General features: G+C 37.8%; 1 protein-coding gene across 2 annotated transcripts in view; it reads right to left on the reverse strand.

Moving 5' to 3' along the window:
• Positions 1-18,355, reverse strand: part of mettl22 (methyltransferase like 22) — a 98,341-nt gene that overhangs the window by 11,681 nt on the left and 68,305 nt on the right. For both annotated transcript variants that reach the window (XM_031892520.1, NM_001127130.1), the window contains 3 exon segments: positions 15,149-15,220; positions 12,698-12,751; positions 11,508-11,588 (listed from right to left, as the gene is read on the reverse strand). In XM_031892520.1, coding sequence (XP_031748380.1) covers positions 11,508-11,588; positions 12,698-12,751; positions 15,149-15,220 — 207 coding nt within the window.

The raw sequence follows: 18,355 nt of genomic DNA on the forward strand, positions 1-18,355 counted from the left end.
GGGTCACAGGCAATTCTAAATTCTCATCACCAGACTCTTTACAGATATCTGATAATAAAGCTGCATCTGTTCTGAAAAGGTTGCAAATTCAAGGCGTTCCTTCTTTTAATGCAACAATAAAGATTTGATTTTATGAGAGACCCCGGAGTCTGGAGCGCTTGGTGTCCACTATGTTTGACATGCGCATATCAACCCTTCTGGCATATAAGCAATACCATTTAGTCATTTTACTTATTTTTTACCATGTATTTATTTATGTTTCTAAAGGTGCCCATACACCTTAAGATCCGCTCGCTTGGCGATGTCGCCAAGCGAGCCGATCTTCTCCTGATATCCCCACCTACGGTTGGGCGATATCGGGAGAATCCAGGCTAATTCGATAATTCGGGCCGATTAGCTGCCAAATCAGGCTAAGGGACCGTTATCGGCAGCTTGAATCGGCCCGTTTATGGGGACCTTAAAAGTAGTGTGACATAGTCTTTGGCACTGGTATATTTAACTTATTTAGAAAAGACCAAAATATATTCTACACCAGAAATATGTGCTGCAGAGAACCCCAGCAGCCTAAATCTGTTATATTTCCCACAACTCATTTTTGTGATGCAATTTCACAGGAGCCATTTTGTTTGAACCTATTTCCTCCCTCTGAGATTCTTTCAGGGAATCATGCAAGAAATCTGAAAAAAAGTATAAAAAATTTTATAGGAAAAATTCTCCAGGACAACATGCTAGGAAATATCGTAGAATTTTCACAGAAAAAAATGCATGCTGGGAAACATCTTTCAGTAAAATGAAAGCTTTTCCCCAGACAGAAATGCCACATGAAATATGTATGTATGACGAGCTCTGCACATATGGCACACACACGCAATGAGGTTATTGTTAATTCATGAATATAAACCTTTAAGGCTAAAATCTTCAAGTGCTATGTCATGAGGACTTTTAATTGAGAATGTATGCCAACATAAAATAATTAAGCTGAGAAATAACACCAATTGTTTGCCCCCATTTTATTCACCGCACTACACAGTATATACACAGTGTGCTATAGCACATAGGTGCTGTATTTTTTCCATATTTTTAGTATTTTTTATAAATAGGCCCCTTGGTCAGCTATAATGGGTAAGATTAAGCCAAGCTGGGGTATTGGTGTAAAATAAACAACTATTCACTGGATACAAGATAATGGAACAATATAAGGGCTACTTTAATCCTGCAATGTAGCGTGTCCTCTCTAGTTGTGTTTTCTGCTGCCTACTGTGGCATATTAGCTGCGATGCACAGACATTTTAAGCTACGACCTTGATTATCAACAAATTGTGCTCTGTGTGGTCTGCAAATATATTTACTAATTACATAGTAGAGCAAATTTTATTAAGTAAGCATTTAGTTTCTAAAGTACTGTTGGTTTCTACTGACAGCCACAAGACAAAACTACTAATTAAAAGTGTTAAGGTTTAATCCCTCTCAAGAGCAATATCTTCAAGCAAAAACGTGGAGTTATGAAAACAGCAAAAGAGCTAATGACATTGTTCTAACTGGTCCATTCATACAGTGATATTTCTGATGAGATTTTTGTCCTCTTATACATCACCAACAATTATTCATCTTTATTATCTCATCATTTAAGTCATTTTAAAGTGTATACTCCAGCTACTCAAAAACCCAGCTAAGGGACCCACTCAAAACAACTTGGTGTAGCTCCTTGTTGAGGGAGGTACTGTCCACTACCCTAAATATTATTCACATAGATTAATGCAATGTTTGTTTTAGCCCTGACTCAAACTTGCATACACATGTGCACGTGTTCAGCATCAAATTTTCAGATTGGTTTCTTCATTTACCAATTGACTCCAGCAGGGTTAGCAAGAGCTAAATAACCAGTGGAGTAATTTAGTCATGCTGGTCCCCCTGTAGACCAGTCCTTTCTTCCATGGAGAGAGGCTGGGAAGTGGGACTATGCTACAGCAGACCTCATGGTCTGGGCCCCCTTGCTACCCGGGTGGGGTCTGCTGTATATATAGTTACGCCACCGCATATAACTGCTAAACTCTTTATCAATTTATGTGGTCTATTTTGAAAGTTATGCCAACTCATAAAGGCTAATAGGTAAACATGAGTTTAGTACACAGAACTCCTGGAGTCATAAAGCTGCTTTAATAGCTTGTAATTAGTAATTACACAGGGTTATACATAAATGCAGACAAAGTTGAGATAAACTTTATAACCCACAACAAACAATACTGTTAGCTTTTAATAGTCTCCAGCAATTTCTTGGTTATTTGGGGGTGCAGGTCTATAGAACACAATATTATTACAAACAACAGGCACCTATCTGATGAAGCGCCCAATGGCACAAAACACCTTAGTAGAGCATGAAGCATGACGTTCTGAGGTACCTTTAAGCTATAAATTATTATAAAGTGTTTGTTCTAACTGATTCTCTTTTTAAATGTTTAAAAAAAATACAATTCTAAATAAAAAAAAAAGAACCTGTTTGCGAATAGCAATTAGTGGGATGAAACAAAGATTCAATTATTGCTTGCCAGGATGCACACAGTAGTGTACAGGAGACACTATTAGTAACCAACTCTCATTTATTGCTCACTTAAAACCTACAATGAGAATCCAGCTCCTCTCAAGGTTACAGGGAGCTTCTCATGCCCTCCATCAGGAAAAAAATAAGCAAGAAATGTTTACTAACCTATCTTACAGCTATACGTTAGACATGACTTTAAAGATTGAGACTGTGGAGACTTATTCCCTCCCTTCATAACCTTAAACCAATGTAACAATCTGATAGAAAGAACACAGGGACACAGTTATGTGGGTGAAGGTCGGCCACAGCTTTATTAGAAAAATACCTCATCTCTTTGATGCCATCTGTTTCACCTGTACCAAAAACATCTGAACGAAATTTATAGTTTCCTAACTGAATGCCAGCCACTGTGAACTGAGTGGGCATGTGAAATACATCAAATAACGCTGGAAATTAAATGGCCAAGGACTATCACCCACCATTTGCTGGGACCACTTTTAACAATAAGTATAGATAAACAGTACTTAAATTTAAGACATGCTTGTGAAGCGGTCTGAACATAAATGTCACAAGGCAAATGTTCCTATGCACATTTCTTTCAAATTTGTTTCTAAGTTTCCAGGTATTGCAGAGAAGAGTCCAGGATAGACCAAGGAGGGAGGGAGGGAGGGGGATGCCGCTCCGGACGCAGAAGCAGAAAAGGCGGAGTGCTGCATGGGAGACGCCGGGCGAAAGAGGATGCATGAGTGAGGAGGCACAGGGGCCCCCTTACTATAGGCTGCTGTGTGCTGGAAGGGATCGGGTAAGTTAACCCTTTCGTGCGTGGAGGGAATTTTGCAGGCACTTTAGCTCCACAGTCCCTCTGCACTTTCATTAGGCTTTTCAGTGCTCTCCAATATTATGCCATAGCAAAGCTTATAAAACATAAAGCCCAATGAATTTTCTTCCCTCTTTTTAATTGGGCACATTGTGCTATATTTTAACTAATAAGAACTAACTAGAAAGGGAAGTTTGAAAACAAACTTCATGTTGGGTTGAAAAACGTGAAGTCACTGAATGAAATCTGATCTCTTGTTGGCTCCGCCCACTTTTTCTAACCTTGACCAACAGTTTTATAGTAAAAACTACTGTGCAAAGTTTGGGGACCCTGGTTTTAATAAGTGTCTAAATTGCAGCAATTTAAATTTCCCCACTGAAAGTCAATGAGTGACATCTAATGGGAGGCTGGTGGCTCCACCCCCTTTTTCTAACCTGGAACTGGAGTTACCCAGTAACTCTGCAAAGTTTAGGGACCCTAGGATTAATAGTTAAAGAACAGCAGCAGTTTAAATTTAAACCACAGTTACCTGGTGACTAGCTTTGCAAAGTTTGGGGACCTTTAGTATTAATATTTAAAGAATAGCAGCAGTTTAAATTTAAACATATGAAGTCTATAGGTGAAATCTGATCTGGCTGTTGTTAGCCCCGCCCACTTTTCTAAACTTGGAACATAGTCACCCAGTGACAAACTGTGCAAAGTTTGGGGACCCTGACATTAAACATGTGAGAATGGCTGCAGTTAAAATTTCCCCACTGAAAACAATGAAAGAAATGTGATTGGCTTTTGGCAGCCCCGTCCACATTTTCTGACCTTGACTACGAAGTCACCCAAAGTTTGGAAACCCTGGCATCAAACCAATAAAATTCAATAGGTGGAATCTGATTGGCTGTTGGTGGCTCCGCCCACTTTTCCCAAACTAAACCTGTAGTCCGCTAGTGACCAACTGTGAAAAGTTTGGGGACCCTGGGGTTAATATTGTGAGAATGGCAGCAGGTTGAATTTCCCCATTGAAAGTCAATAGGTAAAATCTTATTGGCTGTTAGTGGCCCCGCTCACTTAAAAAAACAAAAGAAAACAACAACTTGAATACCAGTGACTGACTGTCTGGGAACTTTGGCATCAAACCAATAAAAGTCAATAGGTAAAATCTGATTGGCTGTTGGTGGCTCCACCCACTTTTTCTAACCTTAAACCGCAGTTACCTGGTGCCTAACCCTGCAAAGTTTGGGGACCCTGGTGTTATTACTGTGATAATGGCAGCAAGTCAATAGGTAAAATTTGATTGGCTGTTCACAGCTCCTCCCACTTTTGGGCATCCAACAATCATCATATTTTTATATTATATTATATATTATATTTTTCAGGCTGACTCCATGAGTATGTGATTCAAGTTTGGGGGGTGTAGCCTCAAAGCTGTAAGATTGGCAGCAGTTTCAATTTCCCCATAAAAGTCAATGAGTGAAATTTGATTGGCTGTTGTTGGACCCTCCCACTTTGGGGTCATCCAACAAATGTTGCTGTTTCATTCAAGGTGCCCCCATTATTATGTTTTTCAAGTTGGGGGGATGCAGCTTCAAAGCTGTTAGTGTGGCAGCATTTTGAAAATCTTCCCTGTCAAAGTCAATGGGAAAATTGGGGGGTTCAGAGGGGCGCCACAAAAAGATGGGGGAGGGATTGCTTAGAAAAGCACAAGCAACCTGCTCCGCTATAGGGCGAAGAAGTGTGGAAAGTTTGGGTGTTGTACCCCTAAAACTGTAGGAGGAGTAGCGTCTAAAAAATGGGGGGGAGCTAAGAATAAGAAGGAAAAGCGGAAGAATAAGCCAAAGTCAAAGAACTGTATGTTGGGGTTTAGCAATATGCCAACATATTTTACTTAACTGTCTTATAGATAACTTTAAGACAGAGAGAACATACACATTTTTATTTTTTTTATAAGATAGGGAAATTTATAAAAATCATTCTGCCAATAAACTATGTGCTGTCACAATAAACTGTAATTTTTTTTGGCACTAATTTCCAGGGCCACGTTAGGGTGCTAACAGGACAGATCCAAAGCCTCTACTAAGTAGGAAATTTGGGGGGCTTGACTACATTAAAGGGAAACTATACCCCTAAACATTGTAGGTCTCTATAAAAATATATTGCATAAACAAGCTCATATGTAAAAACCTGCTTCATCTAAAAAAAACCCATTGTCATATACTTTTGGGTACTCCTAAATAAAAAAATGCAATTTTAAGAATTAAGGGTCTCCTGGGATCATAGGATTGACAGTGCATGCAAATAAGCCAGGCACACACACATGCTAGGCCTCATCAGCCAATAAATGGACAGAGTTCTGCCTTTTGCTTCCACACTATTTCCTGTTACAGTTTGAGCTGCATTATTTCTGGTCATGTGATCTCTGAGGGAGCACCCAGCCCATCACTAAATGGATTAAGGGAAAGGATGTAAAAGGGCAATGTTTACTAATACACTGTATATACTGTATATTCCAGTTTGGTGAGATTCTTTAACCCTTTCACTGCCAGGCGTTTTGGACAAAGCGGAACTTCTACTGCCAGACAGTTTTTGAACATTTTGCACTTTAGTGGCCTTTCCTCGGGGGGACTTTTAGTTTACCCAGGAAAACAGTATATAATTTTTTTCAGGACAACCTAAGCTTTTAAAATATGGTAGAATTTTTGTGTAATTCCAATTCTGTAACAAGATATAGGTTTCTAAATATCTAAAAAATGGAAAAAGAAAAATATTTTCCATAATATAAACACACATACCAGAAACAAAAATTATTTTATACATGAAAATACAACTGATTTGGAAAGTCCCATGTCTCCTGAATGCACCAATACCAAATATATATAGTTTTGTGGAGATTTCTCACTTGTATAGGTCAAAAACTCCCAGCATTACACAACCAAATTTCCAAAGCCCTGATCCAGAAAGCTGCATACTTTAGATTTTAAGGCCAAAAATTCCACTAACAGAAGGTTTATCCCAGAAAATTATACATTTTTAGAAAGAACAGATTCTGGGGAATCCAGAATATGCACAACTGTCTGTCTAGTCCAAACTACCAAGTTGCAATTCTTGCAAGTTATTGGTTTTTATCAAAATTTGTGACATTTTTTAAAAATCACTTCAAAGCTTCCAGTCTATAGTACCTTATCTCCTATAGATCATAAAGTAGCCAGATAAAACACCCTAAATATGAATGCCAGGGGTCCACTTAACAGTTTGATGCCCAATATGTATAGGTTTAACTAAGTATGTGGCATGTAGGGGCCCCAATGTGAACATACCCCTATATGATCTATCATTTCTGTCATTTCAGCTTCTGCAAAGCTTTCCTAAAGTTGGCAATTTTGATAACATTTCCAAAAATCCACTCAAAGCTTCCAGTTTCCAGTATCTTATCTCCCACGCATCATTAGGTACCAAGATAAAACACCCTGAATTTAAACGCCAGGGGTCCAGTGAACAGTTTGATGCCCAATTTGTATAGGTTTACCTAAGTATGTGGCATGTAGGGGCCCCAATGTGAAAATACCCCCATATGATCTATCATTTCTGTCATTTCAGCTTCTGCATAATCTACACATTTACATCATTATGTGGGATAACGCTAGTAAAAAGTACATTCACCCCAGAAAGTCATATATTTTTGGAAAGTACACATTCCCCCGAATCTAAAATGGGTACCCATGTCTTTCTACTCCAAAGTACCAAGCCGCAAAGCTTTCCTAAGTTTGACGATTTTTATAGCATTTCCAAAAATTGCCTCAAAACTTCCACTATGCAGCATCTTATTTTCTACAGGTCATTAGGTACCAAGATAAAACACCCTAAATATGAACCCCAGAGATCTACTGAACAGTTTGATGCCCACTGTACATAGGTTTATCAAAGCACATGGCACTTAGAGACCCCCCCAAATATACCTTGTGCACACTCATTTCATGGCTTATCTTTACCTAATTCATAAACACATGGCAGTTTTATGAGGGGTAGAAGCTGCAGAAATGTAGGGTGACCCCCAAAAACCCTATATTTTTGGAAAGTACACATTCTGACAAATCCAACATGGGTAAAGAGTCCTTTCTACACCAAAGTACCAATCTGCAAAGCTTTCCTAAAATTAGTAATATTACTAATAATTAGTAATAACATTTCAGAAAATCGCAAAAAAATGTTGCAGTTTGCCACATTTATCTCACACAATTTTTTGCATACAAAGGCAAATCACCCCAAATAGGAACACCTAAGGTCTACTGAACAGTTTGATGCCCAATATGCAAAGATTTTCCAAAGTCTGTGGTGTGTACTGAACCCAAAATTAAAATAGCGCAAATGGATTTCTCTCCTGCCAACACAGCTTTTGCATGCAGAGCCCCCTGACAGCGTATTATGTGCCGGAACCCCCCTAACTATACAGAGACCCCCAGAAAACCATATATTTTTGGAAAGTAGACATTCTGATGAATTCAAAATAAGTAAAATTATTTTTGTACACCAAAGTTACACATGGCAAAGCTATGCTAAAATCAGATCAGGAACACTAATATAGGGATAAAAATGCAATAAAACCACAAAAATTGTGCAAATCAATGAAACAACAAAATAAGTCACATGACAGCATAATTAACGGTCAGAATATCTGATCCAATAATCACGCTGTCAAAATAAACAGTTTTTAGGGGAAAAAAAATTGAAAAAAGTTTTTGTGAGTTTGTGTACATGTGCACATGTAAAAGTTGTGTGACAGTGTGTATATGAGTGTATATAAGTGTGCAAAGTGGAAAAAAAACAAACCTGTGCTAAATTGTATGTGTGTGTAAATGTATGTAAGTGTGTGTAGAAGTGTGTATAAATGAAAATAAAATTGCACTTACCTTTCCTGCAGATCAGATCACTTGCCTGGTCCTCCATGCTGCAGTCTTTGGGAGGAGGTAGGTGGCGCTGGGGGGGTAAGGAGGAAGCAGTGCAATTGCGTCTGCTGCTTGTAGGATGGTCCTGTGACAATCGCATCGCTGGCACATCACTTAGGTACCAATAACGTAGGTACTACATTGTTGGCACTGCTTTTTTTTTAAAACAACGTAGTACCTACGTTGTTGGCAGGGAAAGGGTTAATAGGTCACTTACCATAATATAAACTATCTGCTTGTTAGGTGCCTCCACCCAAGGGTAAACCATGTGGTAGTGGGCATACAACTCCCCGGGAATTGCAGCATCAGTGATTACTATACCAAATTCAATATACAATAAACCACTCAATATGTATTGGTAGTAACTTGTAATATATTACAGGTATAGGACCCATTATCCAGAATGCTTGGGACCAAGGGTATTCCAGATAAGGTATGTTCCAAATTACAGAAAAACCCCTTAAGTCTACTAAAAAAAAATAAAACATTAATTAAACCCAATAGGATTGTTTTGCATCCAATAAGGAATATTTATATCTTAGTTGGGATCAATTACAAGGTACTGTTTTATTTCTACAGAGAAAAGGGAAATCAGTTTTAAAATTCTGAATGATTTGATTAAAATGGAGTCTATGGGAAACGGGCATTCCGTAATTTGGAGCTTTCTGGATAACGGGTTTCCGGATAAGGGATCCTATACCAATATATATTTAAGCAATTTAAGAAGAAATAACCGTTTCAGCACAACACTTAGAAGAACTGCCAATATAATAACGGATCCCCCTAGCATAAAAAATGTCCACTGTCACTTTAAGAATGCTGAGATAGAACACTATGGGGCAGATTTACCAAAGCACGAATACGAATCCCGAATAGCAAAAATTCGGATTGGAAACAAAAATTTCGCGACTTCGTATTTTGCGCGGCTATTTCGTCGCCGTTGCGACTTTATCGTATTGAACGATCGTTAACGGCGGAAAAAACCTTTCCGACTTTGCATGATTTTGGAAGCCTCACAGAGGAATAAATGGCACTCTGCAGCTCCAATCTGGCCCAAGAAAAGTCACGATACTGAAGCTTGAATGAATCCGAAACTTTCGTACTCGGCACAACAATGCGATTTTTTCGCGACGGCAACAAAAATAAACATACAAAAAAGTCGTGACGGCGACGAAATAGTCGCACAAATACCGATCATTACGAAAAAAACGCATTCGGACGCATTTGAAGTGTTCCTGCCTTAGTAAATCTCCCCCTATGGGTCTGCACAGGTTAACTACTTGTATAAAGGTAGCGGGAGCAGATTTATGTGTTGCAGCACCAGATTGTAGCACCTTGGGGGTGTGGAAATGCAAAGATCTTATCAACTCACAGTGACATTGAGAGGAGAATACATTCTGTGAGGCAGAGAGGATGCAGGGACGCAGTCTGGTAGCTGTAGTCCACACTGAGCTTGAAATGCTGGAAGAAGAAAGTCTTCTTGGTAACCTGAGGAGATCCACTGCAGGTGTCACAGAGGCTGATGGGTAATCCCAAACCAAGATCCAGTGTACACCCTTGCAACACACCACAGGGCTGAAGTCCTAACTATCCTACAGGTATAACTATCCTGTCCCATTCACTTTGATGTCTGAATAGGGAGGGTTAACTAATGCCCATGTGCACTGACTACGGGGTTTCCTATATGGGTGAATGTTCTACAGGTAGAACCCCTAGCTCCCTATGTGTACAGATCAGCAGCAACACTCCCAGAAGAGAGCAAGAAATCTTATGCCAGATCTCAGTAATACTGTGCAGAGTCCATACTTTCTATACTTCTCTTCTTCCTGGAAAAGATCTGTCTCACTTTCATATATTTTTGGCCCCAAATCCTCTTTCAGAGAGGTCACAAGGTCAAAAGAAAAATTCCTCTTGTGATTGGACCAGGCTGTGACGGATAACTGTCCTGCAGCCATGTTTTTGGTTGTCCCAGATATTATATATTCAGGAAAGGCTAATTAACACTTCCCAAGAAAACCACAAGTCATAATAAAAAAGAAAATAAAGCAATAATAAAGCTGATAATGAGGTCTATGATTAACATGCTCATCATGCCAGATACCAGTGAGTCTGCTTTCTGTCCCAATGCAAAGATCAAATCCATCTGCCACAATTCTTACAAGATTTCACACTCAAAAAAAGTCTGCTTGCAACCAGGAAAATCTTAAACTGATCGATGTTTACGTATGCCCCAGGTTGTTATTGATTTATTGCAATGATTTCTACTGCACGTGTATGGACTTTAACCAGTACTGATTATTAAAGATGTACAAATAACATCTGGTATGTGTGCATCTATACCTGTGTGCGAAACACTAATCAATATTAGCCTGTTGTACCGTGATGGAAACCCAATTTTATTGAAAGCTATATTTGCTTGGTGAGGTAAGCAAGTGGGATATATTTGGCTGATCACATCAACTGGCATCTAAGTCAAGGATCAGATTTTAATAGTAATAGGGGCCTATGTAAACCTGCCATGACAAGAATTGTCCGTCTCCAGAGAGGAGTTTCATACCTTCCCAATAGATACTGTATATATCAATAAATATCTAATTGACTGCAGATAATCCAGTGAAAAACCTTGTAAAATACAGCAGCAGAAAAAAAAACATTTTCCTATGTGCTTTTAGGATATTTTTTTTCTGGACTTCTGTAGGGTGAAAACTGGGCCCATCTTATTAGACAAATGTAATGTACTATGAAATCACAGCTACTGTATACAGTCCCTAGGGTTTCGATATTCGGTAAATACATTATATGATTCATGGACTGCATTTACATTGATCTATAGCAAAAAAACTACAGGTTTAGGACCAGTTATCCAGAATGCGCGGGACCAAGGGTATTCCAGATAAGGGGTCTTTCCATATTTTGGATCTCCATACCATAAGTCTACTAAAAAATCAGTAAAACATTAATAAACCCAATAGGATTGTTTTGCATCCAATAAGGATTAATTATATGTTTGTTGGGATCAAATACAAGGTACTGTTTTATTATTACAGAGAAACAGGAAATCAATTTAAAAAATCTAAATTATTAAATTATAATGGAGTCTATGGGAGATGGGCTTTCCGTAATTCGGAGCTTTCTGGATAGTGGGTTTCCGGATAACGGATCCCATACCTGTACTTTAAACAACAGGAACATAAATAAGGCTTTATGAAGAAAATTTTACCATCAGCAGCAATGATGACGGTCATATGATCATAAAGGTCAGCTATATCATTCTCTGTCCAACTGTATGGAGATTCTAAATCTAAAAAAAAGGAAATACAATGTGATTTCACTATAATTATCATGCTTTATGGAGATTCTAAATCTAAAAAAAAGGAAATACAATGTGATTTCACTATAATTATCATGCTTTATGCCAGCATATTTCACATCAGTCCCTGCCCTATTGCTGCAGATATGAATAAATATTCAGCTGCTTACAAGTACACAGTGGAATGAATATTGTCCTCCTGGATCAAAAAGGTGCAATACACAAGATATATACTTAACTGTAATAATAAAATAAAAACAAAATAAAGAGTATACAGTATAATGAATACAGGTATATAATATAATATACAGTATAATGTGAAATGGTATACACAGTGGAAAATAATTCAACACAAAAACTGTGCAACACAAGATCAGTGCAATGGTGAAATAGCTAAATAATAAACAGTGCAATACAAGAATAGTGCAATATTACAAATATTGAAGAGGGGTAAGCAGCACTGTAAACATTGTGTTTTGTTTTTCCTTTCAGTTGTGCAATACAATAAATGTGCAATATGCAAGTTTGTGCAAAAATGTTTAATAAATATGAGTGTAAACATACACACTTGTAGCTACAGTATATTAAGTAAAAGAAATGTGCTATGTACAGTGTTATATAGTGTTAGTGTAGTCCAGAAAAGGTGTGAATTACAGAGTCTAGTGTGGAGGAGGGCAGCATGGTCTTCAGGAGCCGGACTGTTTCATAGTTTTGCAACACACAACAGCTCAGGGTTTTCAATGGATAATTACTATAAAAGATATGAGGAAGCTTCAGCACCCCCACCCTTTGTGGTCTAACATTTGGTGAGGCTCCTGGAATGTGATAACCACACAGTACAAGAATACATACGTTTCTTCCTTACAAAATGCAAAATGACTACTACCATTACTATTACCAATACTTTAGTACTGTTTTTGCTGTAGGATACAATATGGGATATTTGGAGGAACCAATTTTAAAGCCAAACATAAATTCATTTATATGTACATAGATTGAAATTGCAAAAATACTTTTAAAGAATCATCAAGTCAATTAAGTAATGAAAAAAACAAAACATTTTATTTGAAGTTGCTGAGAAGAAAGTCTCAGTTTATTACCTTCAGAAAAATTGTCCTTAAACCAATCCAATTGCTTTACTATCACTTTACTTCCTATGTAAAAAAAAAAATTAAAAAGTCATATTTCATCATGTCAGGTTTAAGAAAAATATCCCTCATGCATATCAAGATCAAGTTAAGGAACCAAGGTTCTAGTCAATTACATGTATTTTTCTCCTATTTTTAATATACATTATTGATAATGTTGTACACCAAATAAAACACCACTTTTTCTGATTTGGCTTTAGAATTGCATCAATTCTGGTGTGTGGCTTTTCATGGCATTAGCATGTGTTTTGGTTTTTTTTTTTTGCCGATGTCTGCTGCTGTGAGAACCATGGAATTACCGCCACATTCAGGATGGCAGTGGCTCCAGGTACTTTAGTGTCAATAGGTGCACTTGCTCACAGTTTAGCTGAAGAGGCAGCGCAGACACAATGGCACTTAGCCCCACTATACTGCAAGATATGTGTTCGGCCTCAAGTACCTATAATGGATGGCATCAATAAGGGCAACATCAGCATCAGTTTCCAGTTACTGTGCTCACATTTGTAAACAACCATTAAAAAAAAAATCACATTTTTGTAGTTATTCTTGTTATTGTTTAAATAAAAACAATCACAATTAATAACTTGACATTGGTGACAGGGTGCCAGCCAAATATTTGAATTTCTGAACAAAAGCCACTACAGAAAAAAAAGAAAATTTTTTTGCTGGAGAATGTGAGCGTAGAGACAGTTGAAATATCTTGCCTATTCACAATAGCAAGGCTAAAATGAAATATATTATTATTTTCATTAGTTGATTCATATCAGGTTTTACTTTTTTTATGAAGAAGAGGCAAGCATTTGAATGGAAATAGCCTATATAAGCAAAATTGCTAGAAATAACCTGTCCGCTACAGCCTAGTGGAGTCATTTAACATAAAGCCTTATCGTTTGACAGCTTTGATTTATAATACCTGTATTAAATTCTTTGACACATTTTTAAATTACATTTGATAATTTTTCTCCTTACATCCTTTATCTACACTCTTATTTAAAAGGCCACATTTTATTTATGAATTTTATAAACATTTATTGAACATTTATATGAACATTTATGTTTTATCATATGACCATTGTCCCTAGAAACCTGTGCTTCTAGGCATTTCAGCTCATGCTGTGTGTAGCTATAGGATCTGTATTGCTCTGCATAGACACAGGACCATTTTCAATCTTTAACAATTACTTTACATCACATAATAAGATGTACAAATTAGTTACTGCAAATACGCTCTGTAGTCTCTTGTTGTCATTAGATTTTCAAGCATACCCTTTAAACTGTGTTATTTCCTAAGGAACATTTCGTAGGGCTAAAGAAAATCCCTTACTGTACACATCCTCAGTGTACAGCTGATAGTTAGTTCTATCATTTTCTTTAGGAATTTGATTCCTAATTAGCTACTAATGGGCAGAGATCTGTACCACTGCGTGACATGTATAATGCACAGATCCAGTGCAACACATGACTAGATACTTCTTTGTCTAGAGGTGGATCCCTTAACTTAAAATTAAAGATTTCCTTCCCCACAATACACTGGAGTACCACATAACTATGTACCACACACTTTATCACTATGTAAGCAAGCAAGTATGTCATAGTCTGGGATTTCATCAGGGTTCACTTCCATTACAAATGCCCTAGCAGCATAACCTAGATGAGGTTTGGAAGGTTAGCAACCTTTCCTCCTAACATAGAGACATGCTTGTCCTGTAAGAAAGAGGCATGTACTAGAAGTAAGGCAGACACACCTTAATACCTGAGAGAATTTGATGTGCATGTTTGCAACTTAAGCCTACTGTAGCTGGATTAAGTTGGTTGGGTAAGTGTAGTATTCCAATAAAGGTAAAGAGCATGCACGGTGCATTACAGGGGATATTTACTTTTACATTAAAGATAAGGAAACCCCAAAGCACCACATGTTAGCAATGTTACGCACCTCCTAGTAACTAAAATTGCTTACATTCTGTCCCTGTCCAGCTCTCCTTCTCTTTAAAAATTAGCTGTCCCTGGGTATTTTCCAGAAGAATGTGTGCTGCCATATGTATTCTTTCACCCATGTAATCCTTGCTGGGTGCAGTAGATTAAAGTCTGCAAAATGACTTAATTGTGCATGCAACCAACCAGTGCAACACAAGGGTTACATACGAGTGAATATGGCACAATGGCACTGGAGTCTTATTATCTGCCTTTTTCGACCTGCAGTTAAAAATACTATATGGCAATCAATGGTGATGATTTAGCTCTATGGCTTCACCATTATTCTTTTTTTTTTTCTTAGCTTTCTTTTCAGGCCTTGACAATGCGTTATCCATGTTGATCTCAAAATTGCTACTGGTTAATAGGTCCCCTAGGAACCAGAGAAAAGTTTATATATTAGAGAAAAGGAGAACTAAAGAAGGTTATTACCTACTGATTCAGTAAGATATTTATTCAAGCTCACATTTCTCTTGCACATCTCCAACAAGTCTTCACCGACATCTAAAAATAAAAAACAGAGACTTTAAATGAATGTAAATTTGCAGTACATAGGCTGTAAAAATTCAATATACTGTACTTAGTTACAGCTACATTGGGTAGCATGGATTTCTAATGGACATCAACAACCTAATGTAGACAGGTGGTTTATTGAGGACAGAATGTTGCCTGACAGCCTTATGAATCAGTTGGAGAAGTCAACCCTCTACTCCCTGACCCTAAATTAATTGACACAAATCAAAATGACGGGGCTCAGGAAACCACCATGGATAAACACTCACCAAGTAGAACAATGCACCAGGTGCACCAGCCCCAGATCCTCAGCTCGAGGAGTGGACAATCTACAGTAGCTACAACAACATAGGGGTGACCAGGCACTCTATAGAATACCCTGGTCACAAAGTGAAAGCAAAAAATTTATTTTATTGAGAATACATTAAAAAAGGTTCAAAATATCTGGTGGAATCAATGTGCTTCAGAGCAGATTCTGTCATGAGAACAAGCTCATCAATTCATTACCTTACTTAAACCTGTCAGTAATATATATGTTCTGCCAGTAAGAGACAAAGCATTACAGGGAAAGAAGATGAAGTCAAACATAGAAACAGGTGGTGGGGGATGATAGTTGAGTGAAAGTGCTTTGGAATTGTGTACAATAATACAAAAGCAAGGGGGAAGCTAGTTGAAAACAATGTGCGTAAGATAATTTTTTGGCAGGGGAAGCATTAGTATTAGTTTTTTGGATAGAAACTGACAATGCTAGAGCTGATCTGTAACTATTGCCCTTTTACATCTTTTCCCTTGAGCCACCATTTTGTGATGGTCTGTGTGCTCCCTCAAAGGTCACCTGACCAGAAAATGTAACAGGAATGAGTATAGAGTAAAAGACAGAACATTGTCCATTAATTGGCTGATGTGACCTAACATGTATGTGTGCTCTAGGTTTGTTTGTGTGCATGGTGAATTGTATGATCCCAGGGGGCAGCTCTTAATACTTAAATTTCCTATTTAGTATTACCCAATTGCACATACTATTTATAAAGTAAATTTTTTTGAAAATGGTTTATTTACATAAAGCAGTGGTTTACATATGAGCTGTTTATGTAGTATATTTTTATAGAGACCTATATTGTTTATAGTTTTCCTTTACGGAACTCATGTACTGAGTTTATGAAAAGCCCACAAGAGATATTAAAATTAGGCCATATTAAATCTTGCACATATAAACAGCTTTTTGATATGTATATAACCTTGCTTTAGGATACAGTGGTAGCCTGCAAAATATATTTTATGAGGTTTAATAACAAAAGTGCTGAAATAAACCAGGCTATATAAATAAAACATTGACATAAGCAATGTAATCGTGTAGCAGCATTCTAGTCTTTTGAAACTAATAAAACAATGAAAGTGTAACATGCCAACTATTCTAAATAACAGATCAAACACCTGGAATCTTATGAATGGAAAATAGCAATAAAAATTTTAATGGCCTGATAAATTATAACCCTTTTGCTCAACATAAACATAGATACTCAAACAAATATAACAGCAAGTGTTGCATAACATTCACAAATATGTATGTGTAAAGGTGTCACTGCTTTAAAAGACAATAGGCATAAATATGTAGGTAAAAGAACCTTTACACATCTATCAGTGATATATGTCACATGACAGCATTTTCTACTTCTACATTCCTTGAATAAAAACAATATTTCCAAAACAAATGAAAATACACATTTTGAGCTTATACAATTTTTAATACTATTTTATATATTATAAAGAACACATCCATGTATGTTGACAGCAGTGTCCCCGCCTCACCAGACATGTCCTTGCTTCAAAGCTTAGCCCCCTCTTTGCTAATGCTGTGCCCCTCATTCCTATGGCCACTTTATGACCACTTTGAAAGGCCTATTTGGGATCCTCCACAGAAGCAAGTAAAGTATAAAGCAACTGGAGTCCCATATTTTCATACTCTGGTTGTTGCAATTTTTTTTAACTTATTGCCCGTTCTTTCCTACTTTATTCTGCTTGCAAGTGAAAATGCTATGTGGTTGTTGGGTTCACGAACCCTGGAAACCCCACAAACGACTGCTTTCTAAACTAAGGTCTATTGGTCTTAGTGAAGTCATTTGCACATGGATAGAAAACTATCCAAAACTACAGGATCAGGTACAGAGGGTGGTTGTAAATGGTACATTCTCTACTTGGAGTAAGGTTCTCAGTGGGGTCCCTCAGGGTTCTGTACTGGGTCCACTTTTGTTTAACTTGTTCATAAATGACTTAAGGGAGGGTATTATAAGCAATGTATCAGTGTTTGCGGATGACACAAAACTCTGCAGACCAGTCAGTTCTATCCAGGATGTGGCATCCTTGCAGCTGGATCTTGACCAACTGGCAATCTGGGCAGCTAAATGGCAGATGAGATTTAATGTGGATAAATGTAAGGTAATGCACCTGGGATGTAAAAATATGCAAGCCACTTATATCCTTAATGGGACTGGACTAGGCAAATCCATAATGGAGAAAGACCTTGAGGTCCTTGTAGATAATAAACTTGGCTGTATCAAGCAATGCCAGGCAGCAGCTGCAAGGGCAAATAAGGGTTTGAGCTGTATTAAAAGGGGTATAGATTCACGGGAGGAGGGGGTTATTCTTCCCCTTTACAGAGCGCTGGTAAGGCCCCATCTAGAATATGCTGTTCAGTTTTGGTCTCCGGTGCTTAAACGGGACATTATTCAATTAGAAAGGGTCCAGAGAAGGGCAACTAAGCTGGTTAAGGGTATGGAAAGTCTCAGTTATGAAGAAAGACTGGGTCTGTTTACACTGGAGAAGAGGCGCTTAAGAGGTGACATGATAACTATGCATAAATATATAAGGGGATCATATAATAACCTCTCTAATGCTTTATTTATCAGTAGGTCCTTCCAATGGACACGAGGGCACCCTCTCAGTTTAGAAGAAGGAAGGTTCCGTTTAAATATTCGGAAAGGATTTTTTACTGTGAGAGCTGTGAAGTTGTGGAATTCCCTCCCCGAATCAGTTGTGCTGGCTGATACATGATATAGCTTTAAGAAGGGGTTGGATGGCTTCTTAGCAAGTGGGGGAATACAGGGTTATGGGAGATAGCTCTCAGTA

This window comes from Xenopus tropicalis, chromosome 9 (genome assembly GCF_000004195.4).
Source record: "Xenopus tropicalis strain Nigerian chromosome 9, UCB_Xtro_10.0, whole genome shotgun sequence".
In the NCBI taxonomy this organism is placed as follows: Eukaryota; Metazoa; Chordata; class Amphibia; order Anura; family Pipidae; genus Xenopus; species Xenopus tropicalis.